This window comes from Salvia splendens, chromosome 12 (assembly GCF_004379255.2).
Source record: "Salvia splendens isolate huo1 chromosome 12, SspV2, whole genome shotgun sequence".
NCBI lineage: Eukaryota > Viridiplantae > Streptophyta > Magnoliopsida > Lamiales > Lamiaceae > Salvia > Salvia splendens.
In genome coordinates this window covers 23,771,568-23,795,637 of record NC_056043.1, presented here as the reverse complement: position 1 = coordinate 23,795,637, position 24,070 = coordinate 23,771,568, and the positions used below count along the sequence as shown (strand labels likewise).

Below are 24,070 nucleotides of genomic sequence, written 5' to 3'. Positions count from 1 at the left end.
CGTTCCTTTTCAATACATTGTACTCCATATAAATTCTATAACTAATAAAAGTTTGTATAAATATAGCTATGCGAGTAAGCATTACATTGTACATTCCTTTTTTAATCAATTGTAATAGTATAAATTATATACTTCCTCTATTTCATGTTAATAGAGATATTTCTTTTCATCACAGAGTTTAAGAATAGTGTGTTAAGTGGATGGTGAATAAAGTAAGAGAAATAAAGAGAGAATAAAGTAAAAGATATGATTACTTTTTGCCAAAAATAGAAATGACTCAATTAACTTGAAACTTTCTAAAATAGAGAAATGACTCTATTACCATGGAACGTATGGAGTACCTATTAAAACTCTGTATAAATATAGCCATACAACTAAGCATTACATCGTACATTCCTTTTCAATCAATTGTAATATAAATTCTATACCTAATAAAACTTTGTATAAATATAGCCATACGAGTAAGCATTACATTGTAGATTCCTTATTACTCTCTCTGTCAGCCATTAGGAGTCCCAATTCTTGGCAGCACAGGTTTTAAAAAATGTTAAGAAAAGTGGGTGGAAAAAAGTTAGTGGAATAGGGGTCTCACTTATATATATTAGTTTTAAATGAATTACGAGTATGATGAGTTAGTGGAAGGTGAGACCCTATTACCATTTATGGTAAAAGTGAACCGGGACTCCTATTCGCGGATGAACTAAAATGGAAAAACGAGACTCCTATTCGCGGACAGAGGGAGTAATCAACTATGGTGACAACCGTGATCTTATTCATATTTATGTCAAGCCAGATTTTTCAAACATCAACAATTGCTTACTATATTTTATAAAAAATATTGTGTTATATTTTTACTAAAATTTTTATAAGGACGTGTTCGGTTTTTATTAATTGAATTAGAGAGAGATAAAACTGGATAGAAATGAATGTAGTGGGGTCTATCAATACTTAAATAAATCTGAGCATTCGGTAAGTCTTATTTGACATTTTCTTCTTCTAATTGTTTTTCTATATTTGTATGTATGGACCAAAAGATCCTTCCTCCTTCTTCCTCCTTTGAAGTTGTTTCTTTGAAGCCAGAACCCAGCATTCCCTTCATCATTCGGACGCCGCCGTGGTCATTTAGCCCCACGTCACGCCTTCTACGGCGTCGAGCGGCTCTAATTTTCGATGCAAGATCACCCCCAACAGCCCAACATCACCTTTAGCCAAATCCAAATACAATTTCATCTTCTTCTCCCCTTTTCCATGAATTGATCAAATCAGCCAAATTCAGCCCCACTGCAGAATCACCAAAATGTTTTCAAGAGTAATCAGCCTCAAATCGAGCTCCAAAATCCGCTCCAACAACCCAGGCTTTCTGCCTCTTCTTCCATCAGGAAAAGCTCTGATGCCGCGTGTCGCATCAATTCGAGAAGGAAGACGCTGAGGAAGCCATGGAGGAGTACAAAACCCGCACCGCCATGGAAGCCTTTGTCGCGAAGCTCTTCGCCATCATCTCCACCACCTACGCCGAGCTCCAAAATTAGCGGTAGATTGAGGAGGGCGAGAAAGGAGCTAGTTCATCACCGTTGTTGGAATGAGGAAATTAATCTATTGGAGAACAAGAAGGTAAGGGATGAAATTATGGCAAGAATATTGAAAGAAATCAATTAAAGATTATGGAAAATCAAATAAAAGGATATTAGTATAATTAGAATATATTTTCCATGTATAGCTACAATTAGAGCCTATAAAAGGTTGTGTAACCATTGAGAGAATTAATTCAAGTCATTCACAATGTAGTATTTGAAGTTCTCCCCATCTTTTACTCTCTGCAATAGTCTTTTATTTTCCGCATTGTACTTTTCAACATGGTATCAGAGCAGGTTCGATCATAGGGATCGATCACTGTCTCTAAAAAAAATACACTTAACAAGCCTTCGTCACCGCAGCCAGCCCCCAATTCCAATAGTCGCCCTAATACCCAGATTTCCCAAACTTGTTTCACAAAAAGCTCATCTCCGGCGGCGGATCCACCGCTAGCACAACCCGATCCGTCACGTACATGCCCCAACCCGGCAATGGAACCCCGTGCCCCGTCACACTGATACCCGGGGATGGCGTCGGTCCGCTTGTAACTGGCGCTGTCGATCAGGTCATGGAGGCTATGCACGCGCCGGTCTACTTCGAGAAATACGATGTCCATGGCGATATGAAGACCGTGTCGCCGGAACTGATTGAGTCGATTAAGAAGAATAAAGTATGCCTCAAGGGCGGACTTAAGACGCCGGTGGGTGGAGGCGTTAGCTCGCTGAACGTGTTGCTCAGGAAGGAGCTCGATCTCTATCCTTCACTGGTGCACTGCTTTAACCTTCAGGGGGCTTCCCACTCGCCACCAGAACGTTGATATCGTCGTCATTAGAGAGAATACGGAGGGCGAGTATGCTGGCCTCAAGCACGAGGTTGTTCCAGGAGTCGTTGAAAGCTTGAAGGTGATAACAAAGTTATGTTCTGAACGAATTGCAAAATATGTTTTCGAGTATGCCTATCTCAACAACCGCAAGAAGGTGACTGTTGTGCATAAAGCAAATATTATGAAACTGGCAGATGGTTTATTTTTGGAATCATGTCGTGAAATAGCTAGCACTAGCAAGTACCTTAGTATCCATTACAATGAGATGATTGTTGATAACTTCTCCATGCAACTCGTTTCCAAGCCAGAGCAGTTTGATGTTATGGTGACTCCAAATCTCTATGGGAACTTGGTCTCAATATAGCTGTTGGTATTGCTGGTGGTACTGGTGTCACGCCTGGAGGGAACGTAGGAGCTGATCATGCCATTTTCAAGCAAGGTGCTTCTGCGGGTAATGTAGGAAACAAGAAATTACTAGAGCAAAAGAAGGCCTTTCAAGAGGTGAGTGGCTCATTTTTAATATGGCGGTTGAGAAAGCTACTAAAGCCAAGGAGGTTGACAAACTTGTCTCGACGAATTGTTCAGCTGAGGATGAGAGAATGAAGAGAATGAGGATGCTGGACTATTCCTCTTCGAAGCGGAGCCGAACAATTCCGCCAAGAGGGAGAAGAAGCTTAAACCAAGAAGGTGGAGTAGCCAACGTCTGTGCAGCTGAGGGGGAGAGCCCACATGCGCTGTGAAGAGCTAGTGGGAAGAACATCACCAAATGATGATGTTGGAGGAACAACCACGGGGAAATCCAACTCTGATCCTCGAGAAAGAGTGAGGGAACATCCAGCCGAGGGGGGGAGAACTACCACAGCCGGATGATTCCAACCAAGAAAGAAGACTGCACGTAAGGGAAGGCCATAGAGGCCGCATGCCATCCGCCAATATGGTGAGAAGATGAAAGGCCAGTGGCCAACCCCGAGCAACCACGCCCGGAGAAGAAGGCTGACTCTAGCCGAAGAGAAAACAACAGCAGTCAAGATAAGAAGTTCACGGTTTGTCCTAGAGAAGAGAGGCTCTAGGACATACGGAGCAGAGGCTCCATGGTGTTTGGCGATTACTCGTCGGAGGTGGCATGGCTTGACAGTCTGTCACCGAGAAAAAACCCATAAAGAGAAAGGAGACTGATGGTTTCACGTCTTCATTTTTAGAGAAGTAAATTTGGGCCTAGTGGTTATTAGGCTCAAGAAAGAAAAGAAATGAAAATAATGGACTCATAGTTTGAGTTTGGAATGGACCGAGAATGGTCTGAATTGGCTCCTAGATACAAGCAAAAACTGTCTAGATAAGCTCCTCGACAAGAGTCAAAACTGTCAGAATTTGCTCCTCGACAAGATTCAAAACTGTCATAATTAGCTCCTCGACACGATTCAAAACTGTCCGAATGAGCTCCTCGACACGAGTAAAAACTGTCTGAATGAGCTCCTCGACATGAATAAAAACTGTCAGTCAGAAAAAAAAAAAATGAAGTGGCTCCTGGATACAATCTAAAACTATCCAAGATGACTCCATGACACGAGTTAAAACTGTCAACCAAAAATTGAAGCTCTCGGACACGAGTTAAAATTGTCTAGATTGACTCCTTGACACGAGTTAAAACCGTCAATAAAAATTGAAGAACTCCATGAAATGAGTCTAAACTTTCAATGATGAATGAAGAGCTCCTTGATAAGAGCCTAAATTTTCAATGAAGAAAAATTGAAGAACTCCTTGAAACGAGTTTAAACTTTCAATGATAAATGAAGAGCTCCTTGAAACGAGTCTAAACTTTCAATAACTCTTTGATACGAGTATAAATTATCAATGATGAATTGAAGAAGCTCTATGATACGAGCATAAACTATCAATGGAGATTGAAGAACCCTTAAATACGAGTATAAACTATTTATCAAACTAAAGATCGTGCAAGTTAAGTGTCGAAAAACTCGATACTGAACTTGAGAGGGAGTGTTGGAATGAGGAAATTAACTGATTGGAGAACAAGAAGGCAATGGATGAAATTATGGCAAGAATATTGAAGGAAATCAATTAAAGATTATGGAAAATCAAATAAAAGGATATTAGTATAATTAGAATATATTTTCCATGTATAGCTAGAATTAGAGCCTATAAAAGGTTGTGTAACCATTGAGAGAATTAATTCAAGTCATTCAAAATGTAGTCTTTGAAGTTCTTCCCGTCTTTTACTTTCTGCAATAGTCTTTTATTTTCCGCATTGTACTTTTCAACAAATGTCCTTATTCACACCATTCTCACTCCTGGGGTTTACGTTCAATAATCTCTTCAGGCTGTGTGGAGCTGTGTTGGGTGCCTTGGGAAGCATTGCTGTGACTTCTTCGTTTCTGTTAGTGAAGAACATGGCTTCAAGAAATGGATGCGCTTCGCTGAACAGTTAAAACCCAATAAAGACTCGCAAAAATTGGGTCTTTGCTGGAGAGCTGCGGCCGTTCAACTCCGGCGGTAGACAGGGGTGGGTTGGTCGAAAGAGAGGAGGCGCAGGAGTTGTGGGGTGAGGGTGAGAGTGGTGGAGATTGGTATTGTTGTGGAGTGATAAAATTTTAAAACAGGGATAGAAAGGTAAATAAGCTCTTAATTGGTGATTCAGTGTTCAATGCCGAAAAGAAAAACCACGTCCTTCTCAATAATTGAATTCGTGTTTTAACAACATCCACATCCGTACTCTCGCCAACGAGCATGAATGTAGGCCCGGACCCACTTTTACTCCCTGCTTTTAGTAAAAGCACAACACCCACATCCGTGCTCTTCCGCAAGGACATGCTCAAGAGTCTCACCATTCTATTATTCAATTTAAATAAAAACATTTCCACAATATTAAAATACATTAAAAATAACCGGAATAATATTACAAATTATAAAAAAAATTAAAAATTACATAATTAAAATCCAAAAAATTAAAATATTCTTTATTAAAGTCTTAAAAATTACATAATTTAAATCCTAAAAATTAAAAATTACATAATTTAAATCCTAAAAATTAAAAATTACATAATTAAATTCATAAAATTAAAAAAAACGCACTACTCGTGGCCGAATTTCGCCCAAATGGATGATGAATGTGTGTATTTATAGATGATTTTGGGATAAATTTTTTTAAAAAAATTCAAAAAAAATTTCAAAAAAATGGTAATAAAATCTGTATATTTTTGGGAATCCAAAAATATATATTTTTTAATTTTTGGTATTATTTTCAATTTTTAAAAAGAAAATGCCAACGGCCAATAGAAACGCGACACGTCGCCCTGCTCGCTGGTACGGATGTGCTCTTAGCTAAGAGCAGCGTCGTGCTAGCGGCAAGAGGGCAGCGGCGGATAGCGGTGTGGTCTCCACTGTGGATGCTCTAAGAGCATCCGCAGCGGTGGCGGTTGGCGCCACCGCCGTCCGTGCCAGCGGCAAGGCGAAGAACCGCCGCCGCTGCAACCGCGCCGCTGGCACGGCGCTGCTCGATGTATCGAGCACGTCCGTGCCAGCGGACGCACACGTGTCACTCTCCCATTCGCCAACGGCATAGCCGTTGGTTTCAAACAATTTTTTATTTTTTAAAATCGGTTTTTTATTAAAAAAACCGATAAAAAATAAAAAAAAAAAATTTCACTTCCCCAAAAAATTATATCCGTTTATAACCCCAAAAATTATATCCGTTTATAACCCCAAAAAAATCGGTTTTTTAATTTTTTTTTTATTTTTTTTACCCCAAAAATACACACTTTCATCTATAAATACCCCCAATTTCACTCCCAAAAATTCACACTTTCACTACACAATTCTCATCATCATTCTCTCATCTCCATTCTCATCTTCAATCTCTCATATCCATTTTCATCTTCCTCTCACACCCTACAACACCACTATGTCCGGTAACGACGACAACCCAAGCGGCTCTCACGGTTGGAACCCCGAATGGTTCGGTTCGCAACCGTTTCCTAGTCCGGAAACGGAATATTCGGCCCCTCCTCTCACCCAAGATTCGGGCGTTCCGAGTGGCTACCGGCCATACCCAATCGACGATCAAGGTGCCTCCGATGGGCGCTACGGGTGGACACCGGAGCCTAGGCCTCGCGCCCCTTCCCAAATGCCGAATCCTCCATCTCGCGCCGGTGTCCGCACACCGTACTCACCGGCGGAGATGGAAAGATTGTTCAAGGCGTACTTAGAAATCTCCGAAGATGCGGTGGTTGGAACGAACCAATCCGGCGATCACTTTTGGTGGCGCGTCTCTAGCCGGTACAATGCACACCGGCCGCCGGGAACGATCGAGCGCAACGAGAGTATGGTGCGCAACTGCATCGGCCGAGCCAACGAAGAAATTGGCAAGTTCAACGGCTATTTCATCCAGGAGTCCCGAAATGCCGGGAGCGGCCAAAGCGAGGTCGACATCATCACCGCCTCGCTGAGCACCTACCAATCCATGAACGGTAAGTCGTTCAAATATCTTAACGTTTGGCAGGAGACGCGGACGCACCCGAAGTATAAGGGAGGCATAACATCCTCCTCTAGCGGCTCCTCCAAACGCTCACGGTCGGTAGCACTATCCGACTCCGGCTCGGAAGAAGTGGCTAGCCAACTCGCCGGAGCTAACTTGGGTAGCCCCGATGCCGGACCAAGCGGTTCCCGACGCCGACCGCAAGGTAGGAAGAAGGCGGCGGCCGAACGACGTCGCGCCGCGACTCCATCTGCCCCTGCTCCCGAACCCGCACCCTATGTTCCACCTCCACCCCCGAACAACTCGTTGTGGGCCCTTTTGGCCCAACTCAATATGGCCGATAGGTCAACTATGACCCCCACGCAACTTCAAACGCACGAGTCCATGATATTGGGTCTCCAAAAACAATTGGGGTTGGTGCCGCCGGATGCGTAGTCTTCCTCGGGTTATATTAGCCAATAATTATGTAATTTTTAATTTTTAGGAGTTTAATTATGTAATTTTTAATTTTTAGTATTTTAATTATGTAATTTTTAATTTTTAGGATTTTAATTATGTCTTTTTATTTTATTTGTAATTTGTAATTTTTATTGTGGTTTTTTTAATGAATTTTAGTATTATGAAAATGTTGTTGTGTAATTGAATTTTATATTAATTGTGCTCGTCCTTGCGGAAGAGCACAGTTGTGGGTGTTGTGCTCTTGCCAGAGAGCAGGCATGAATAGTACCGCCCGGGCCCACAACCGTGCCGCTGACAAGAGCACGGTTGTGGATGCTCTAATGCTCTACAGTGCGGGCCATCCACCAATTTTGAGGGGCGTGCATTTCTGAACGACGTGATTTTCCATGTTTTACCTCCAATTATGGCCAATTAACAAATACCGAACAGGCCCTAAACGTCAATAGGATATTAGTTTCCATAAATTATAACTTATCTAACCCGCCTATTATTACTGTTATTATTAAAAATTTGAGTTATATATGTAGGTTATAACTCTATGACAGAATTATAATGATTGTTTAAATGTATTACTACTAAAATTTTTGGCAAAATAGAAGAAACAGAGCTAGAAAATGAATTTGTAAAAAGAATTTGGGTGAAATCTGAAATAAGGGAAGTTAGGTTAGCATAAAAGTGTTATAAATATCAGAAAATGAACTCACTCTTCCATCAACTCTAATGTAAAGTTGTTTCTTCAGTTTTAACCTAATTTCTTCACAACCCTAACCCTCTTCATTGATTCAGCACACAATTGATTGTACAAGGCCTGAATCCGACGGGCCGAAAATTTGCCCGGTTTGAAACCAGCATCATCGGTTGAGGTTGGCGGCGGTCGGGTGAGGTTTAGGGTGGGTCAGAATCCCCGGGAGACCACAATTGGTTCTTGCAAAAAGCTTCTCAAAGAGGCCAATTTGAGTGAGGAACCGGTCCGTCTGCTCCGGGGCCGTCTCTTGAAGCCCGTAGGACGTCGGTGCGGGGCTGCCTCCTCCTCCTTCGACAGCTTCTCGTATGAATGAAAAGGCGGATAACAAATTGAAGGAGATGTTTGAGCAACGTGATTGAAAGGATCTAAAGAATGTATGCGGTAAGAATGTCATTTTCATTAATTTTCATTCTAAATTGTTTGGAAAATTGTTGGTGAATTCTTATCCAAGATTTGATTTTGACGAGGTGGATTTTTTTTATGTATGTGAATGAAGAAAATGAAATCCGCAATGAAGATGGAACAAACTCGGATACATTCTTTCAATCATGTTGCTCAAACGTTTTGGATTGCGATTCCTTCGATTCACTATGCACCGTTTAAATCATATGAGAAGCCGCCGCAAGAGGAGTAGGCGGCTCCACAATGGCGTCGCCATGGGATTCAAGAGATGGGCCTGGAGGCGACGGCCCGGGTCCATTGGGCTAACTCAAATTTGCCTTTTTCATAAGCTTTTTCCAGGAAACAATCGTGGTCTCTCAGGGATTCAGCTCCACTTTAAACCGCACCATGTTTCTAACCGGGCCCATTTTCGGGCCGGCCTAATCCAGGGCCTTTCACCATCAATTCCGTGCTCTATCAATGAAGAGAATTAGTTATGGTTGTGACGAAATCGAGTTGAATTTTGAAGAAACAAGCCTGCATTTGAGTTAATCAAAGAGGGAAATATGATTTGCATTTTTCTCATATTTTTCAGCTCTGTCTGATACAAGGAATAAAAGATTTTACCCAAATTATTTGCAAATTCATTATTCTTCTATTTAAAATTATTTGAACAATAGTAATAACTCTATCAAATTAAAAAGCATAGTCAATTATAGGTATTTAGATCAAGCACATTTATATGATTTCGCTTTTACTCTTTTTAGTTGATAAAAGAATGCACACAATAGAGAACTTCTTATTTGCACATCGTCCACATAATAAATTTGATGCCAATCATATCTTAATAATTTATTACTCCCTATATCCCACTTTAGGAGTCTCAGTCACTTTCTTGCATTCGTTTTATAAAAATGATAATAAATAGTTAAAGTGGAGAAATGGTAAAATAAGAGGGAGAATGATGTAGAAAAGACTCTTCTTCACATTATTCTCTTGCTTACTTTAAGTCTTCTCTACATTATTATCTCTCTTACTTTACCATTTTTCACTTTAACTATTTATTATCATTTTTGCAAAACGAGTGCAGAAAAGTGGTTGGGACTCATAAAGTGGGACGGAAGTAGTATAAATACTTGATACTAGTTGATACCTGCCTATCAAACTCAAAATAACAATAATATGTGCACACTAATATCATATTCACGTTTCGACTATCTCTAATCATACACTGAATCTCATTTTTAGTCTAGGAGATTTCTGTAAATATACTGCAAACTCAAATATTTTTTTTCATTTTTCTATGAAACAACACCAAATATGAGTATATAGGGTAGCTAATGCAAAAAAAAATTTGATATATACACTAATAAATGATGTAAAATTTGAATTTTGTGGAAATAATTAGAGTAAAATTATTTTTTGGTATGCATATACTTAAAAATGAATTTGAAATTATTGTAAATGGTTGGAGAAGCTCTCGTAACAATTTTAGTGAAACATTTAAATTTTTTTTTTAAAAATGATGATAAGTTGATGTTTAAAGATCACAGTTGTCACCTTAAAATTAAAATATGTAAGGTTGTGAGGGTAAACAATATCCCACATTGGAGAATGAACAAGAATTGCAAGCATATATATGGGTTACCCCAACTCCATTAGTACGTGGCCTTTTGGGGAGTACCCCATAAGTAAAACCGTGAGGGCTTTGCCCAAAGCGGACAATATCATACTAATGTGGAGTTCGAGTGTGCACCATTGATACCCAACAGTGGTATCAGAGCCCTGGTTCAGGGTTGGGCTTGTGTGGCTCGGGGTTCGGTGGATGGGCAAAGCCCTCATGATTTTACTTAGTTCGAGTGTGCACCATCGATACCCAGCAGTGGTATTAGAGCCCTGGTTCAGGGCTGGGCTTGTGTGGCTCGGGGTTCGGTGGATGGGCAAAGCCCTAACGGTTTTACTTATGGGGTACTCCCCAAAAGGCCTCATACTAACGTGGAGTTCGGGTGTGCACCACCGATACCCAACAGTGGTATCAGAGCCCTGATTCAGGGCTGGGCTTGTATGGCTCGGGGTTCGGTGGATTGCGCCTACAAGCTCTCCAATGTCTCTGTGTGAGCTCGACCAAGACCTATGGTGACCTGGTGACCTGTAACATGGGTGGACATGTGGTCTTGGTCTGGTGGTCTTGGTTTGAGGAGAGGATTGTGAGGGCAAACAATATCCCACATTGGAGATTTGAATGACTTATCTTTATACAATTAATTTGAACATAGTCAATTTTATTAAAATGGGGAATATCCACACGAAGCTATTTTGATGAAGAAGAGAATGGTGGTCTTTAAATAGGATTTAGAGATCATATTGGCCGCCGGATTACTATTGACATTATGACTTCTTCATTTGCCTACATTACCATGAGCGATAAATGTGTTCTTTTCTCATTTTCATATGTTTTTCTTGCACATCTCACATAAAATTATCAAAATGCCATTATATATAGAGTAAGATATATTAATGCTCATTTAACGGCCAAATATATATAAAAATCGGTCAATTCTTAGCTCCAAACACATGTAAAATCCAAGCTTATCAACGCTGGAATTTCATGGGGAAACGAATCTTGTCCAACTTTGAAACGGAATACTCGACATTGTAACCCTTGGCCACTCATATTCCCCAGAAAGAACTCCTTCTTTGGCTAATTTGGCTAAAGTGTTGCGTGACTAATTGCTGTGTCAAGAGAAGACTTCTGTAGGAATTGATGGATCAACTGTATTGAAGCTGAAGTTAGGGTCATTAGTTTGAGGATGTTTATTAGTTGTTGGATTAGATCAAGTCAAGCTCTTTTAATCTTGACCGTTGATTCTTTTCACTCTTAGATTAGATATATAAGGAGTGAGAGTCTGTTGAGTTTTTCCTTAGCTCATTTTTGTACCCCCAATTTGTTACCAAGTTCAATAAGAGTTTTCTCGTTTCTCTATTCTCGTTTTCAATTTTATTATCACCTTCAATTATACTTAGATTGCAAAAAATTTCCATGTTCAGCCAGTGAGTCGCTGGATGATAGGCTAGTTTTTGTCACTCGGAATTGATCACTATTTGCACTGTATGTTGAATATTTGCATGAAAAATATGCTTTTTGGCAGGAAATTGATCATTAGGTTCGAAGATTGCTTAATGAAGGCATGAAAAGGAAAACAAGCAAGAAAGAGTGCAAAATGACAAGAAATGGAAGAAAGTGAATAGACGTCACCACGGTTCCGGAACCGGCGGTTCACGGTTCGGAACCGCCGGTTCCGGTTCAATAAATTGATGAACCTGAACCGGCCCGGCCAAGGTGAGGCGGTTCCGGTTCGTGAACCGTGGAATCGCCGGTTCAAGTGAACCGTGGAACCGCCTGTGATTGGCCGGTTCCGGGCCGGTTCGGCGGTTCGTTTTGATTTTTTTTTTCATTATAAATATGCAATTCAAGTAAAAAATGTAAATATATTTGCATAAATAAAATTAGAATAAAGCAATTTTAGAGATACAAATTACAAATACAATTTTATTGATACAAATTACAACTTCAAAATTACAAATTACAACGGTAAAATTGCAAATTACAACTTTAAAATTACAAATTACAACTTAAAATTTACAAATTACAACTTAAAATTTACAAATTACAACTTAAAATTACAAATTACAACTTCAAAATTGCAAATTACAACTTATTACTTAACATTACAAATTACAACTTTAAAATTACAAATTACAACAATTACAAATCGAAAAATTTAAATACAAGTTAATTACAACAATTACAAGTTACTTACAACAATTACAAGTTACAACAATTACAAATCGAAAAATTTAAATATAAGTTACAACAATTACAAATTTACAACTTACAAGTGTTGACAAAAAAGACTTAGAAGATCATTAAAAGATATTCCTCATTTGATAAGTATCTTATTGGTGAAAAAGTGGGTAATGGGTATCTTTGGGGCAGATGGTACTGGAACACAAATTTATATATGGAATCTGGATGAATGAGGATCAGATTATAGTTTAAAATGGGAAGCTGGGTTCATTGGCGGGAGTTCGTTTCATCGTCAAACTCGGATGAATATACCACCCTGATGGCCTGATGAAACGAACTCCCGCCAGTGAACCCAGCTTCCCATTTTAAACTATAATCTGATCCTCATTCATCCAGATTCCATATATAAATTTGTGTTCTAGTACCATCTGCCCCAAAGATACCCATTACCCACTTTTTCACCAATAAGATACTTATCAAATGAGGAATATCTTTTAATGATCTTCTAAGTCTTTTTTGTCAACACTTGTAAGTTGTAAATTTGTAATTGTTGTAACTTGTAATTGTTGTAACTTATATTAAAAATTTTCGATTTACAATTGTTGTAAGTAACTTGTAATTGTTGTAAGTAACTTGTATTTAAATTTTTCGATTTGTAATTGTTGTAATTTGTAATTTTAAAGTTGTAATTTGTAATGTTAAGTAATAAGTTGTAATTTGCAATTTTGAAGTTGTAATTTGTAATTTTAAGTTGTAATTTGTAAATTTTAAGTTGTAATTTGTAATTTTAAAGTTGTAATTTGCAATTTTACCGTTGTAATTTGCAATTTTACCGTTGCCCCGATCACCACCACGACGAGATGAAGACATGATATTATGAAAATTGGAAGTAGAGAATAGAGAGTAGTGTTTATGTGAATATGATAACGTGAACAAGAACAACGTGAGTAAATTATGAGCGCAAATAACGTAAACAACTTGAGAGAATGAGGATGGAGAATAGAGAAATTGAGATTGAGAGAGAAATTCTTATCAACACAAGAATGGGATAAGTAGAAAATGAAGAGGAGGGGGTATTTATAGTGGAAAAATGTGATTAAAAAAAAGAAAAAAAAAAAGAAAAAATTTCAAATTTCAAATTTCAAAATTTTGAAATCCGGCGGAACCGCCGGTTTACTCCTTGAACCGCCGGTTTTTGGTCAGAAACCACCGGTTTCGTCAACGGTTTTCTGACGAAAACCGGCGGTTTCTGATCCGGTTTCTGAAAAGGCTACGTATAGGCCGGTGGTAGCCTGAAAAGGTGTCAGAACCGGCGAACCGGCGGTTCGGAACCGCCGGTTACGGTTCGCAAATTTCTTGAACCTGAACCGGCCCGTCGGAACCGCCGGTTCCGGTCACGGTTCGAACCGCCGCCGACTGTTCCGGTTCCGGTTCGGAACCGCCGGTGACGGTTCCGGGAGGCAAAGAAGACCCAAACTGTCCAAGCTGTTAGACTGGCCAGTGTGAACCCGGCGGGAAAATGGTTAAAGCCACTTCCACACACTTATCAAGGATATATCCCACTTGCTACACACGTGACACGCCCATTTCTGCCCTTGGAGTTCCGGGGGGAGTATGGTCGCAAGGTTGAAACTTAAAGGAATTGACGGGAGGGCACCACCAGGAGTGGAGCCTGCGGCTTAATTTGACTCAGCACGGGGAAATTTACCAGGTCCAAACATAGTAAGGGTTGACAGACTGAGAGCTCTTTCTTGATTCTATGAGCAGGAACGAAGGGACAATGGGGCCTGGGGGGCCCAGGGGCCCCTCAACAATTCTGAAAAATCACAAGGATATTTTAGTAATTTCATCATTATTAATTTTAATTAATAAAAAATATTGATTATTTCTATTTGGTGGCCCAAACTCTATAAATAACTTCTATTAACATGGCAACCCATTACTCTAATTAATTCCTAGTCCATATGGACAATTGAAGAGGCCCAGCAACAAAAAAAAGGCCCAACCACTACTCCTCACCCCATTGGTCTTCCTCTATCAAATCATCCCTCACTCAATTTCACAAAATCCACCCAATTTCCCCCAATTGTGAACCCTACTGCATCGAAGGGAATTGATAGGCAGCTATGCCTCCATTACTTCTAATTCCTTCTGACGAATTCCGAGTGTTACAATCAAAACCCTACGGAGCAAAGAAAATTAAGAGTCTGCGAATGATTTTATTATGTTGTGTTTTATGTTTAATTATCATGTTCATTGCAATTTGCATCGATCTTATAATTTATAATTTGAATGAACTTTGTTTCAAATTTAATTGTTAATGAACCTTGTTTCAAATTTTGAATGCATGTATTTGTTGAAAATTGAAAATGGATCGATATTTTAAGATACTTTCTCCTAGTGTTGCTGATTCATCTTCGTCAGTTAATGGACCTACACTTCTTCAACCTCAAGAGTCATTGAATGAAGATAAACTTGAAGCTGATCCAGAAAATATTCCAAGTGATCCAGGGAAACGACCTGATATAATGAGATATCCGTCAAACTCAATAGAACGGGTGCGTAGAGCTTACTTAATTAAAGGTCCATGTCAACCGCGCCAACATGATTTTCCTCCAAGAATTGATGGAATGCGACAACGTAAATTTGTCGCGCATTGGTTTGATGAATTCAAAGATTGGTTGGAGTATAGTATTACAAAGGATGCAGCATATTGTTTATATTGTTATCTCTTCTCTAGACTCGATGGAAATGGACGGGACGCTTTTGTATCTGGAGGATTTACAGCCTGGCGCAAGAAAGAAAGTTTGAGAGATCATGTCGGGGATCATACAAGTGATCATAATAAGTGTAGATTAGCATGTCGAGACTTGATGAATCAAGCCCAACACATCGAAGTGTGTATATCTAAACAATCAACAAAATCTAAGCTTGAGTATCGTCGCAGATTAGGTGCAACTGTTTTGTGTCTTCGCTATCTTATCAAGCAAGGATTACCCTTGAATCAAGGTAACTTTCTTGAGCTTTTGAAAGTTGTTGCTTCTTGCAGTGAAGAGGTAGATAATGTTGTACTCAAAAATGCTCCTGCAAATCTCAAACTGACATTATCGGATATTCAGAAAGACATCATTAATGCAGCTTCTGTTGAGACAACAAAACTTATTGTAGATGAAATAGGAGACAACTCTTTCTCCATATTAGTCGATGAGTGCCGAGATGTGTCCGTCAAAGAACAAATGGGTGTTGCGGTACGATATGTGGATAAGAATGGATGTCTCAATGAACGTCTTCTTGGTATTGTGCATGTCAGTGATACGGTTACAACCACACTTGATAAGGCACTTGATTCTTTGTTATCGACTCATGGTTTAAGTGTGTCAAGTTTGAGAGGTCAAGGATATGATGGTGCAAGCAACATGAGAGGAGAATTCAATGGGTTGAAAAGTTTGATTCTCAAGAGAAATCCTAGTGCTTATTATGTGCATTGTTTTGCACATCAGCTTCAACTCACAATTGTTGCTGTTGCTAAAAAACATACAAGTATTGGGTCTTTTTTTAATTTTGTCACCCGTTTGTGTAATATTGTTGGAAGTTCATGTAAGCGCACAGATGTGCTACAAGATAGTCAAAGAGCGAAGGTTGTTGAAGGGATTGCAAGTGATGAAATTAATACCGGAAGAGGATTAAATCAAGAGAAGTCATTGATATGACCCGGAGATACTCGTTGGAGTTCGCATTATGGTACTCTCATCAACTTGATGCATTTATTTTCTTCTATTAATGATGTTCTTGAGTATGTTGGGGAGAATGGTTATGAGGATGCACATAGGGCTGAATCTTTGGATGTGCAAGAAATTCTTAATCATTTTGAGTTTATCTTTGTGTTGCATCTTATGAGGAAACTCTTGGGAATTACACATGATCTCTCTCAAGTTCTACAAAAGAAGGATCAAGACATTGTTAATGCTATGAATCTTGTCAAAGTAGCAAAAACACGTTTACAAGTAATGAGGGAAAAAGGTTGGGAGGTTTTGCTTACTGAAGTTACAAAGTTTTGTAGAACAAATGAGATTGATGTGCTTGATATGGAAGATGAGTGTGTAGTTAGAGGAAGAGGAAGGCGTAAAATTGAGAAAATAAAAAATCTCCACCATTATCGAGTTGAGTTGTTTTGTTCAGTCATTGATATGCAAACTCAAGAGTTGAATCACCGTTTTAATGAAATCAACACAGATTTACTTCTGTGTATGACATGTTTTGATCCTAGAAACTCATTTTCTGCATTTGATTCAGAGAAGCTGCTTCGCCTTGCCAAGTATTATCCATCTGAATTTTCTGAAGTTTACTTTGTATGAGCTTGAAAGTCAGCTTGATAACTTTATTTTTGATGTGTGCGCAGATGAAAGGTTTTCAAAAGTATCGAGAATTGCAAGTCTTGCTCAGAATATGGTTTCTACAAGGAAACGTGAGATTTTCCGTTGGTTTATTTGTTAATTAAACTGTCATTGCTCTTACCCGTTGCCACTGATTCAGTAGAAAGAGCTTTTTCAGCAATGAAGCTCGTTAAGACTTCTCTACGGAATCGTATGGGAGACCAGCTACTGAATGATTTCTTAGTTCCTTATATTGAGAAGGATGTGTTTGTTAATGTAACTAATGAAGCTATTATGCAGCGGTTTCATAAGATGAAAAGTAGAAGAGGAGTGTTATAATATCATTGTATGGGTGATAGGCTAGTTTTTGTCACTCGGAATTGATCACTATTTGCACTATATGTTGAATTTTTGCATGAAAAATATGCTTTTTGGTAGGAAATTGATCATTAGGTTCGAATAATGCTTAATGAAGGCATGAAAAGGACATGCAAGAAAGAGTGCAAAATGACAAGAAATGGAAGAAAGCGAACGAAGGAGGCAAAGAAGACCCAAACTGTCCAGGCTATTGGACTGGCCAGTTTGAACCCGACGGAAAAATGGTCAAAGCCACTTCCACACACTTATCAAGGATATATCCCACTTGCTACACACGCCCATTTCTGCCCTTGAAAAGTAAAAAAGAAAGGAAATATCTTTATTAGATATATGTATTAAAAAACCTTAACTTTCCAACAACCACCTATCACTTTATCACTTAGTAAGGTTAGTTTAGTTTAGCTATTTCTCTCTCTAGGAAACTCTCTCTCTTCCTTAAGAAGAGAGATTTCAAACTCAAAGCTATCAAGATCTTTGTTCACCATGGGCTGAAGTTTGTAGTAGATTTTAGTTTCTTCAATGCTTTAGTTTCTTTGTAGCACTTGTGTTGAAACTTATTTCCAACATCTTAACTCTCTAGCTAATGGTTGTTGGAGGTTGATCTATAAGAGATTTGGTGTATTTATTTCTCTAGTGTTAAAGCATTTACTCTTAGTTCTTGTGTTCTTGTTTAGAGTTTAAATCACCTAGATTAACTAGTTTTGCATGTTTTAAGTTTAATATTTGTTACTTAATTTCTTGTCTTGTTATTAATTTCTTGTCTTGTTATTCATCCCCCATCGTTGTTGTTTTTAAGCTTCTTTCATCATGTTTAAGTGCTTTAATTTTCATCTTTTCATTTGGTGTTTCCAATGCATGTTTAGGTAGTTTAGTTGATGATTTTGTGTTTCTCTTGTATTTTTCATTATGTAGCAGCCAAGTAGTATTTTCTATCACTTCCTTTATGTGCTTTAGTGTAGAATTAGGAGCCCAAGATCAGCTTTGAGAAGTCAAGTTCTTAGTCCATTAGTTGTAGGCTTTTATCCATTGGTTTTACACTTTGGGTAATAGAAGTTGGGAGACAATAAGTACATGATTCCATTTCACTTTTGGCATAACCCTTTTAGCTTAGTTAGTTTCTGCACTCAGTCTTCATTTACATGTGATTTAGTTTGCCTTATAGGAGTTAATTAATCTAGCCACTTTTAAGGGTCACTTTCCTAGTTTCTAGCATCCTTTAGGTGATAACACTTAGTTTATCTTACTTAGTTTTTAGCTTAGTTCCTTTTGCTTCTGAACTTAGTAATATTCGTGTAACATGCTGCTTTGTTTTAATTTTCGCCAAGTGCAAAAAATATTCTCGCCTCTGTCTGAGTTGCCCAGTTTATCAACTTGCCCAGTCTACTTTCCAGTTTAAGTCTTGTTTACATTGATGTTATTTTCACTTTTAGTTCCCAATCTTAGTAAAGTCTTGTTTACATTTCATAGTTTAGTTCCCATCCCTAATTTAGAGCGTGGCGGCATCACCAAACCTTTTTAAGTGTGGAAATACATAACGGATGCTACCGTTCCTCGTGGGTTCGACACCCCAACTTATCATATGCTAATTAATAGTACTATTTTGGAAAGTGGGAACTTATAAATATTGTTGAATAGGAAGGGACACGTGCAAACGACACGCGTGCAAAAATCCCCTTCCTTTCACTAGGTTACAAACCCAAGACCCCCTCGAATTATTGAGACATACAGTTTCCAGTGAGTCGTTAAGTGTGAACCCATCGACCCGATGGAATGGGGCTAAGAGTCAGAGTCTTCGCAATGACTCGTTGAGTTCTAACTCATTGACTCGCTGGAATAACCAGATGCGGGATTTTGTCTCATTTTTTCAACTTCTGAACTTCTTTTCTAACCTTAGCTAAATACCCGATTAGGATTTGCAATTAGGCTCATTTATAAACAAACAAACAAGCAATTTTGAGCACCATTCCATCCTTGAAGATTTATTAAATTTACTTGTGGTTGCATTGTTTTTTTGCCAGACTAAGCTCACTGTAAAGTATGTTTTACTAGTTCTTGTATTATTAGTTTAGTAGACCCATTAGATTTTTGCTTTGGTGAAAGTAGCATTTGGGTTATCTTCATTGTTTTGGAGAAGGTCTAAGGTCCCAAATCATATTAACTCATAAAACTATCATCTTCTCCTTCTTCTTCTTCACCATTTTTATTATTCTATTTCTCGTTGGTTTGTGTTGGGTTATTTGAATATTTGCAAAAAAAAAAGGTCTAAGGTGTTTGGCATAACGCTAACCACAACGGATAAACGTTGCAAAAATATGTTAGGATCATAATATACTAGCACCTAATGTAGACTACTCAATGAGATTTATAATAGAATATAACACCATGACTTTTATTTGAAAAACTCTCTTCAACATGAATGGATGAAAACCGTAAGATCGTCTACCAAATCCAGTACTATCACCAAAGAGAGAATACAACCAAAAAGTTTATAACGACATCTAGTCTTTTAAAACACAACGAAGGCGCTAGACAAGCAACACAACTCCAAAACAAATGAAATAAACATCTCAAGAAACATAAGCCACGTTCAAAAGTTAATACTCCCTCCGTATTCAAAAAATATAAATATTTGAAACGGCACGGGGTTTAATGCACAATTGATAAAGTAAGTGAAAATAATTGGTAAACTAAGACAAAGGAAAAGAAAAATGAGTAAAGTAAGATAGAAGAAGAGAAAAAGTAGTGAAAATATAGTTAGTGGATTGTGGGGTCCATGTTCTAAAATAGAAGGATTCTATAGTTTCTATTTTTAAGGAACAGCTAAATAGTTGCTATTTTTAAAAAACGGAGGGAGTAACTAAAGATCTAACCGCTAAAATTCGATTTCATTCAGTCAGAATGAAGCTTGACGGGTCTTCTACCTCCAGTTCACATTTAAAGAGATCAAATTTGTTTGGACCTCCAGTTGTGACAAAAACCGAGACTGCATGCAAAAAATTTGAGATCACACTTTTTCCCATTCTTTCCTTCTACATGTTTTTCTCTTCCATCCTTCTAAAACTTTGAATGGAGATATGCACGGGACGTACACCAAAGATTGGTTTGTATATTTGATATTTTAGTTTGTATTTAAGCTTCAATTATAATTTCATAAAATACGCTTAGTAAATCTCAATCAAATGAAACGAGTGAAAATTTTGAAAAAAGTAAGAAAATTTGAGTTAGTTGTCATAATTGAATTTTTATCCAAATTAATTAATTAAAAGGATATTGGTCCCTAAAATCATGAACTTTGGCCAAAATTTGATATTTCCGACGAACTTTAAAACTGACGTAGAATATCACAAACTTTGCATTTTATTTGGTATTTCCCACGGCGTGTCTATCACCATATTTGACTAACTTACGAGATTTTTTTTTATCATACTTGACACAATTAAATCAATGTATTTTTGTACGTGACTTTTTATCATACTCGTTATGAACTTAAAAAGTTATTTAAAATATCATAAAAAGTATCACGGTTGTCCACGTAAAATAAGATTTTAATGAAATATCTTATTTGAGTCAGTTTGACCAAACAAAGTGCAAAGTTTGTGATATTCTACATCAATTTTAAAGTTCGAGGGAAATACTAAATATTTGTCAAAGTTCATGGTTTTAGGAACCAATATCCCTTAATTAAACTATTAGGTGGATTTATTTAACATATCAAAAAAAGATAACACATACTATAAAATACTCTCTCCGCCGCAAAAAATAGCCATATTTTACTATTTTGGGTTCTCAAAAAAAATAGTCTCATTTTAAAAAGTGGAAAGTCTCTCTTTCATATTTTACCTACTTTTTCTCATCTCTCATACTTTGTCTACTTCTTATCCCTATCTCTCTTACTTTGTCTACTTTATTTTTTTCTCTTTAACTTTACCAATTTATAATTTAAACCTGTCCATAATAAGATTATTTTTTTTGGATTGAAAATAATTAAAGTTATATACCAAATAGCAAGTAAATCTTAGGATGAATACTATGAAAGCATAGATATTAAAACCAAATGGACTATTAGAGAAACTAAATAAAATGACAATGTTCAAATTGATTGTGTATAAATATAGTCATACAAGTAAGCACTTGTATGCATTATATTGTAGATTCCTGCTATTAATTGTAAATTCAAAAATACCTACTTTTATTTATGGTGACAACCGTGATCATATTCATTTTTTGTCAAGCCATAATTTCTAAGTTGTCTCATTGAAAACTAGTCTCATTTTGCTATTTTGGGATGTTCACAATAGTCTCATTTTCAAAAATGAAAAGTTTCTTTTCATATTTTACCCATTTTTTCTTCTCTTTCTCATATTTTATCCATTTTTTCTTCATATCTCTTTTACTTTATTAATTTTTTTTTCTTATCTCATTTTAGTTCACCGCTTTCTTATTAACAAGGAATGGACGGATTATTAAAGCATAACTATTAATACCAAATGGACTATTAGAGAAACTAAAAGAAATAACTGTTAAATGGTATAGACAACATATTTAGAGAAGAAAACAATGTGAGAAGATAATTGTATTTGATTGAATGATGAAATGGTACTCAACACCCATATATTTATAGGGGTGTTGGTAACCTTTGAGATCCTACAATAAATGTATATTCATGGAACTACACTATTATTGGAACATGCACATCTTCAATGCTTCTTGGAACTCCATTCTTGGAACTCTATTATTCTTTAATGCTTATTGATACTTCCCCTTTTCTCAACACTCCTCCTCAAATTGAGTGGTGGGATCTCTAAAACTCAATTTGGAAAGCACATCTTCAAAGCTCCTTGAGTTGACTGCTTTAGTTAGGATGTCGGCAAGTTGATCCTCAGAGCGAACAAAAGGGAGTTCGAGAATCCCATTCTCAATGTTTTCTTTGATGAAGTGTCTGTCAACCTCCACATGCTTCGTTCGATCATGTTGTACTGGATTTTGTGAGATGCTTATAGCGGCTTTGTTATCACAATACAACTGGCACTTGCTTGGAGAGAGATTAATCTCTTTCATCAATCTCCTTAACCATAAAATCTCGGTCAACCCACTTTTAATCCCACGAAATTCTACTTCAGCACTCGAAAGAGCCACCACCTTCTGCTTCTTGCTTCTCCATGTTACCAAATTACCTCCAACAAAGGTAAAGTAGCCTGCTGTAGACTTCCTATCGTTTGGGTTCCCTGCCCAGTCAGCATCTGTATAACCATGAATCTCAAGATGCCCATTTTTGGCGAACAACACTCCATGCCCTGGAGTTCCCTTCAAATACCGACAAATCCTAAGTGCTGCCTCCATGTGATCTGTCTGCGGCTTATGCATGAACTGACTTACGACCCCAACTGCATAGGCAATATCTGGCCTAGTGTGCGAGAGATATATGAGTTTTCCGACCAGTCGCTGATATCGACTACGGTCAGCCAACTTGGCTCCTTCTCTGATTTGTAATCCGTGATTAACTGCCAGAGGAGTGTGTGCTGGTTTACATTCCAGTAGGCCAGTCTCTGCTAGGATGTCCAAGATATACTTCCTTTGTCGCAGAAAAATTCCTTTGGTTGACCTTAGCACTTCAATCCCAAGAAAGTACTTGAGATTCCCCAAGTCCTTCATCTCAAATTCCTGAAAAAGATTTTTCTTTAATTCCTCAATCTCTTCTAGGTCGTCACCTGTAATAATCATATCATCAACATATATGATTAAACATGTGATCTTATTACCCTGCTTCTTAAAAAATAGCGTATGGTCTGAATTGCTCTGTGTATATCCATAGCTAATCATTGCCCCAGCAAACTTCCCAAACCATACTCTTGGAGATTGCTTCAATCCATACAAGGTCTTCCTCAATCGGCACCCTTCACCTGCTTTAAAATCTGTTGCAAAACCTGGGGGTGCCTCCATGTAAACTTCTTCTTCCTTCTTCAACTCTCCATGTAGGAAGGCATTCGTCACATCAAACTGGTGTAATGGCCAGTCCCTATTAGCAGCAATGGATAACAACACCCGAATAGTGTTCATCTTAGCTACTGGAGAGAAGGTCTCAGAATAGTCAACTCCATATGTCTGAGTATAGCCTTTGCGACAAGTAGTGCCTTGTACCTTTCTATCGAGCCATCGGGTCTTCTTTTGATAGTGAAGACCCATCGACAACCCACTGGTCGCTTCCCTTCTGGTAGAGCACATTTCTCCCATGTGTGGTTTCGAATCAATGCATCAATCTCTTTCTTCATTGCTTCCCTCCAATGCTTGTATTTCATAGCTTCTTCCCATGTCTGTGGTATTTCTTCTTCCTAATATAGTGCATTCTCGAAAGCCCGAGCCATCTCTGATAAATGGCCTTTGGCTGGGTTCACAACAGAGTACCGCTTTTTCCTGTCAATCCTCTCTGGTGTATACCTTTTGGGTGGAACTCCTCTGTTTGACCTTGGTGGAAGTATGTACCTCCCAGTGTCAGGGTCAACTCCTTCGACCTCGACTTCCTCAACTTCCCTTTCTTCGGTCTCAATTGAATTTTCTTCTGCACTTACAGTGTTAGCCAAACAATTATATGTATCCACATGATTACTTACATTGGATAACCTTAACGGAGAAATATTTGAGGCGATGCCACCTTCTACGATGGACTCTACCACATCAGAGACTTGCTCAGCGGAATTGCTTACTGTTTTCTCTGATAGATCCGCATCAGGATTGCTTGGCGTTGGTAGTGGCATTGAGATCCAACTTAGCGGGTCCGTATCATTGTTATCCGTAACATTACTCTCCCCCTGACCGCTAAGATGGGTAAAGAAGTACTCAGTTTCAAGAAAGTTGCAGTTCATTGTAACAAACATCCGGTTGGACTTTGGATCGAAACACCTATACCCCTTTTGATTTACCCCATATCCTACAAAAACGCATTTGATAGCGCATGGGGATAGTTTAGTTCTTTCATGTTTAGGAATGTGGACAAAAACAGAGCATCCGAAGACACGAGGTTCAAGAGTCAAGGGCGGAGGAATTT

At 38.2% G+C, this 24,070-nt stretch overlaps 2 protein-coding genes, 1 long non-coding RNA gene and 1 pseudogene across 3 annotated transcripts; all 4 read left to right on the top strand.

Moving 5' to 3' along the window:
- The first annotated feature begins 1,853 nt into the window (after positions 1–1,853).
- LOC121757744 lies at positions 1,854–4,907 on the top strand (annotated as a pseudogene).
- Positions 4,908–8,064: 3,157 nt separating this feature from the next.
- LOC121758097 lies at positions 8,065–9,116 on the top strand. The gene is made up of 2 exons (XR_006041327.1): positions 8,065–8,469; positions 8,585–9,116. It is a non-coding gene; the product is annotated as an uncharacterized LOC121758097 (long non-coding RNA).
- A 5,530-nt stretch (positions 9,117–14,646) lies between these two features.
- On the top strand, positions 14,647–15,987 carry LOC121757743 (zinc finger MYM-type protein 1-like). The gene has a single exon (XM_042153241.1). It carries the CDS (start codon positions 14,647–14,649, stop codon positions 15,985–15,987), a length of 1,341 nt encoding a protein of 446 aa, XP_042009175.1.
- A 48-nt stretch (positions 15,988–16,035) lies between these two features.
- On the top strand, positions 16,036–16,632 carry LOC121757742. Its single transcript, XM_042153240.1, has one exon. The coding sequence runs from the start codon at positions 16,036–16,038 to the stop codon at positions 16,630–16,632; it is 597 nt and encodes a 198-aa protein (XP_042009174.1).
- The last annotated feature ends 7,438 nt before the right edge of the window (positions 16,633–24,070 follow it).

Excerpts from the sequence above, each read along its gene's own strand:
- LOC121757743 (XM_042153241.1), top strand. The coding sequence starts at position 14,647 with ATGGATCGATATTTTAAGATACTTTCTCCTAGTGTTGCTGATTCATCT.
- LOC121757742 (XM_042153240.1), top strand. The coding sequence starts at position 16,036 with ATGCATTTATTTTCTTCTATTAATGATGTTCTTGAGTATGTTGGGGAG.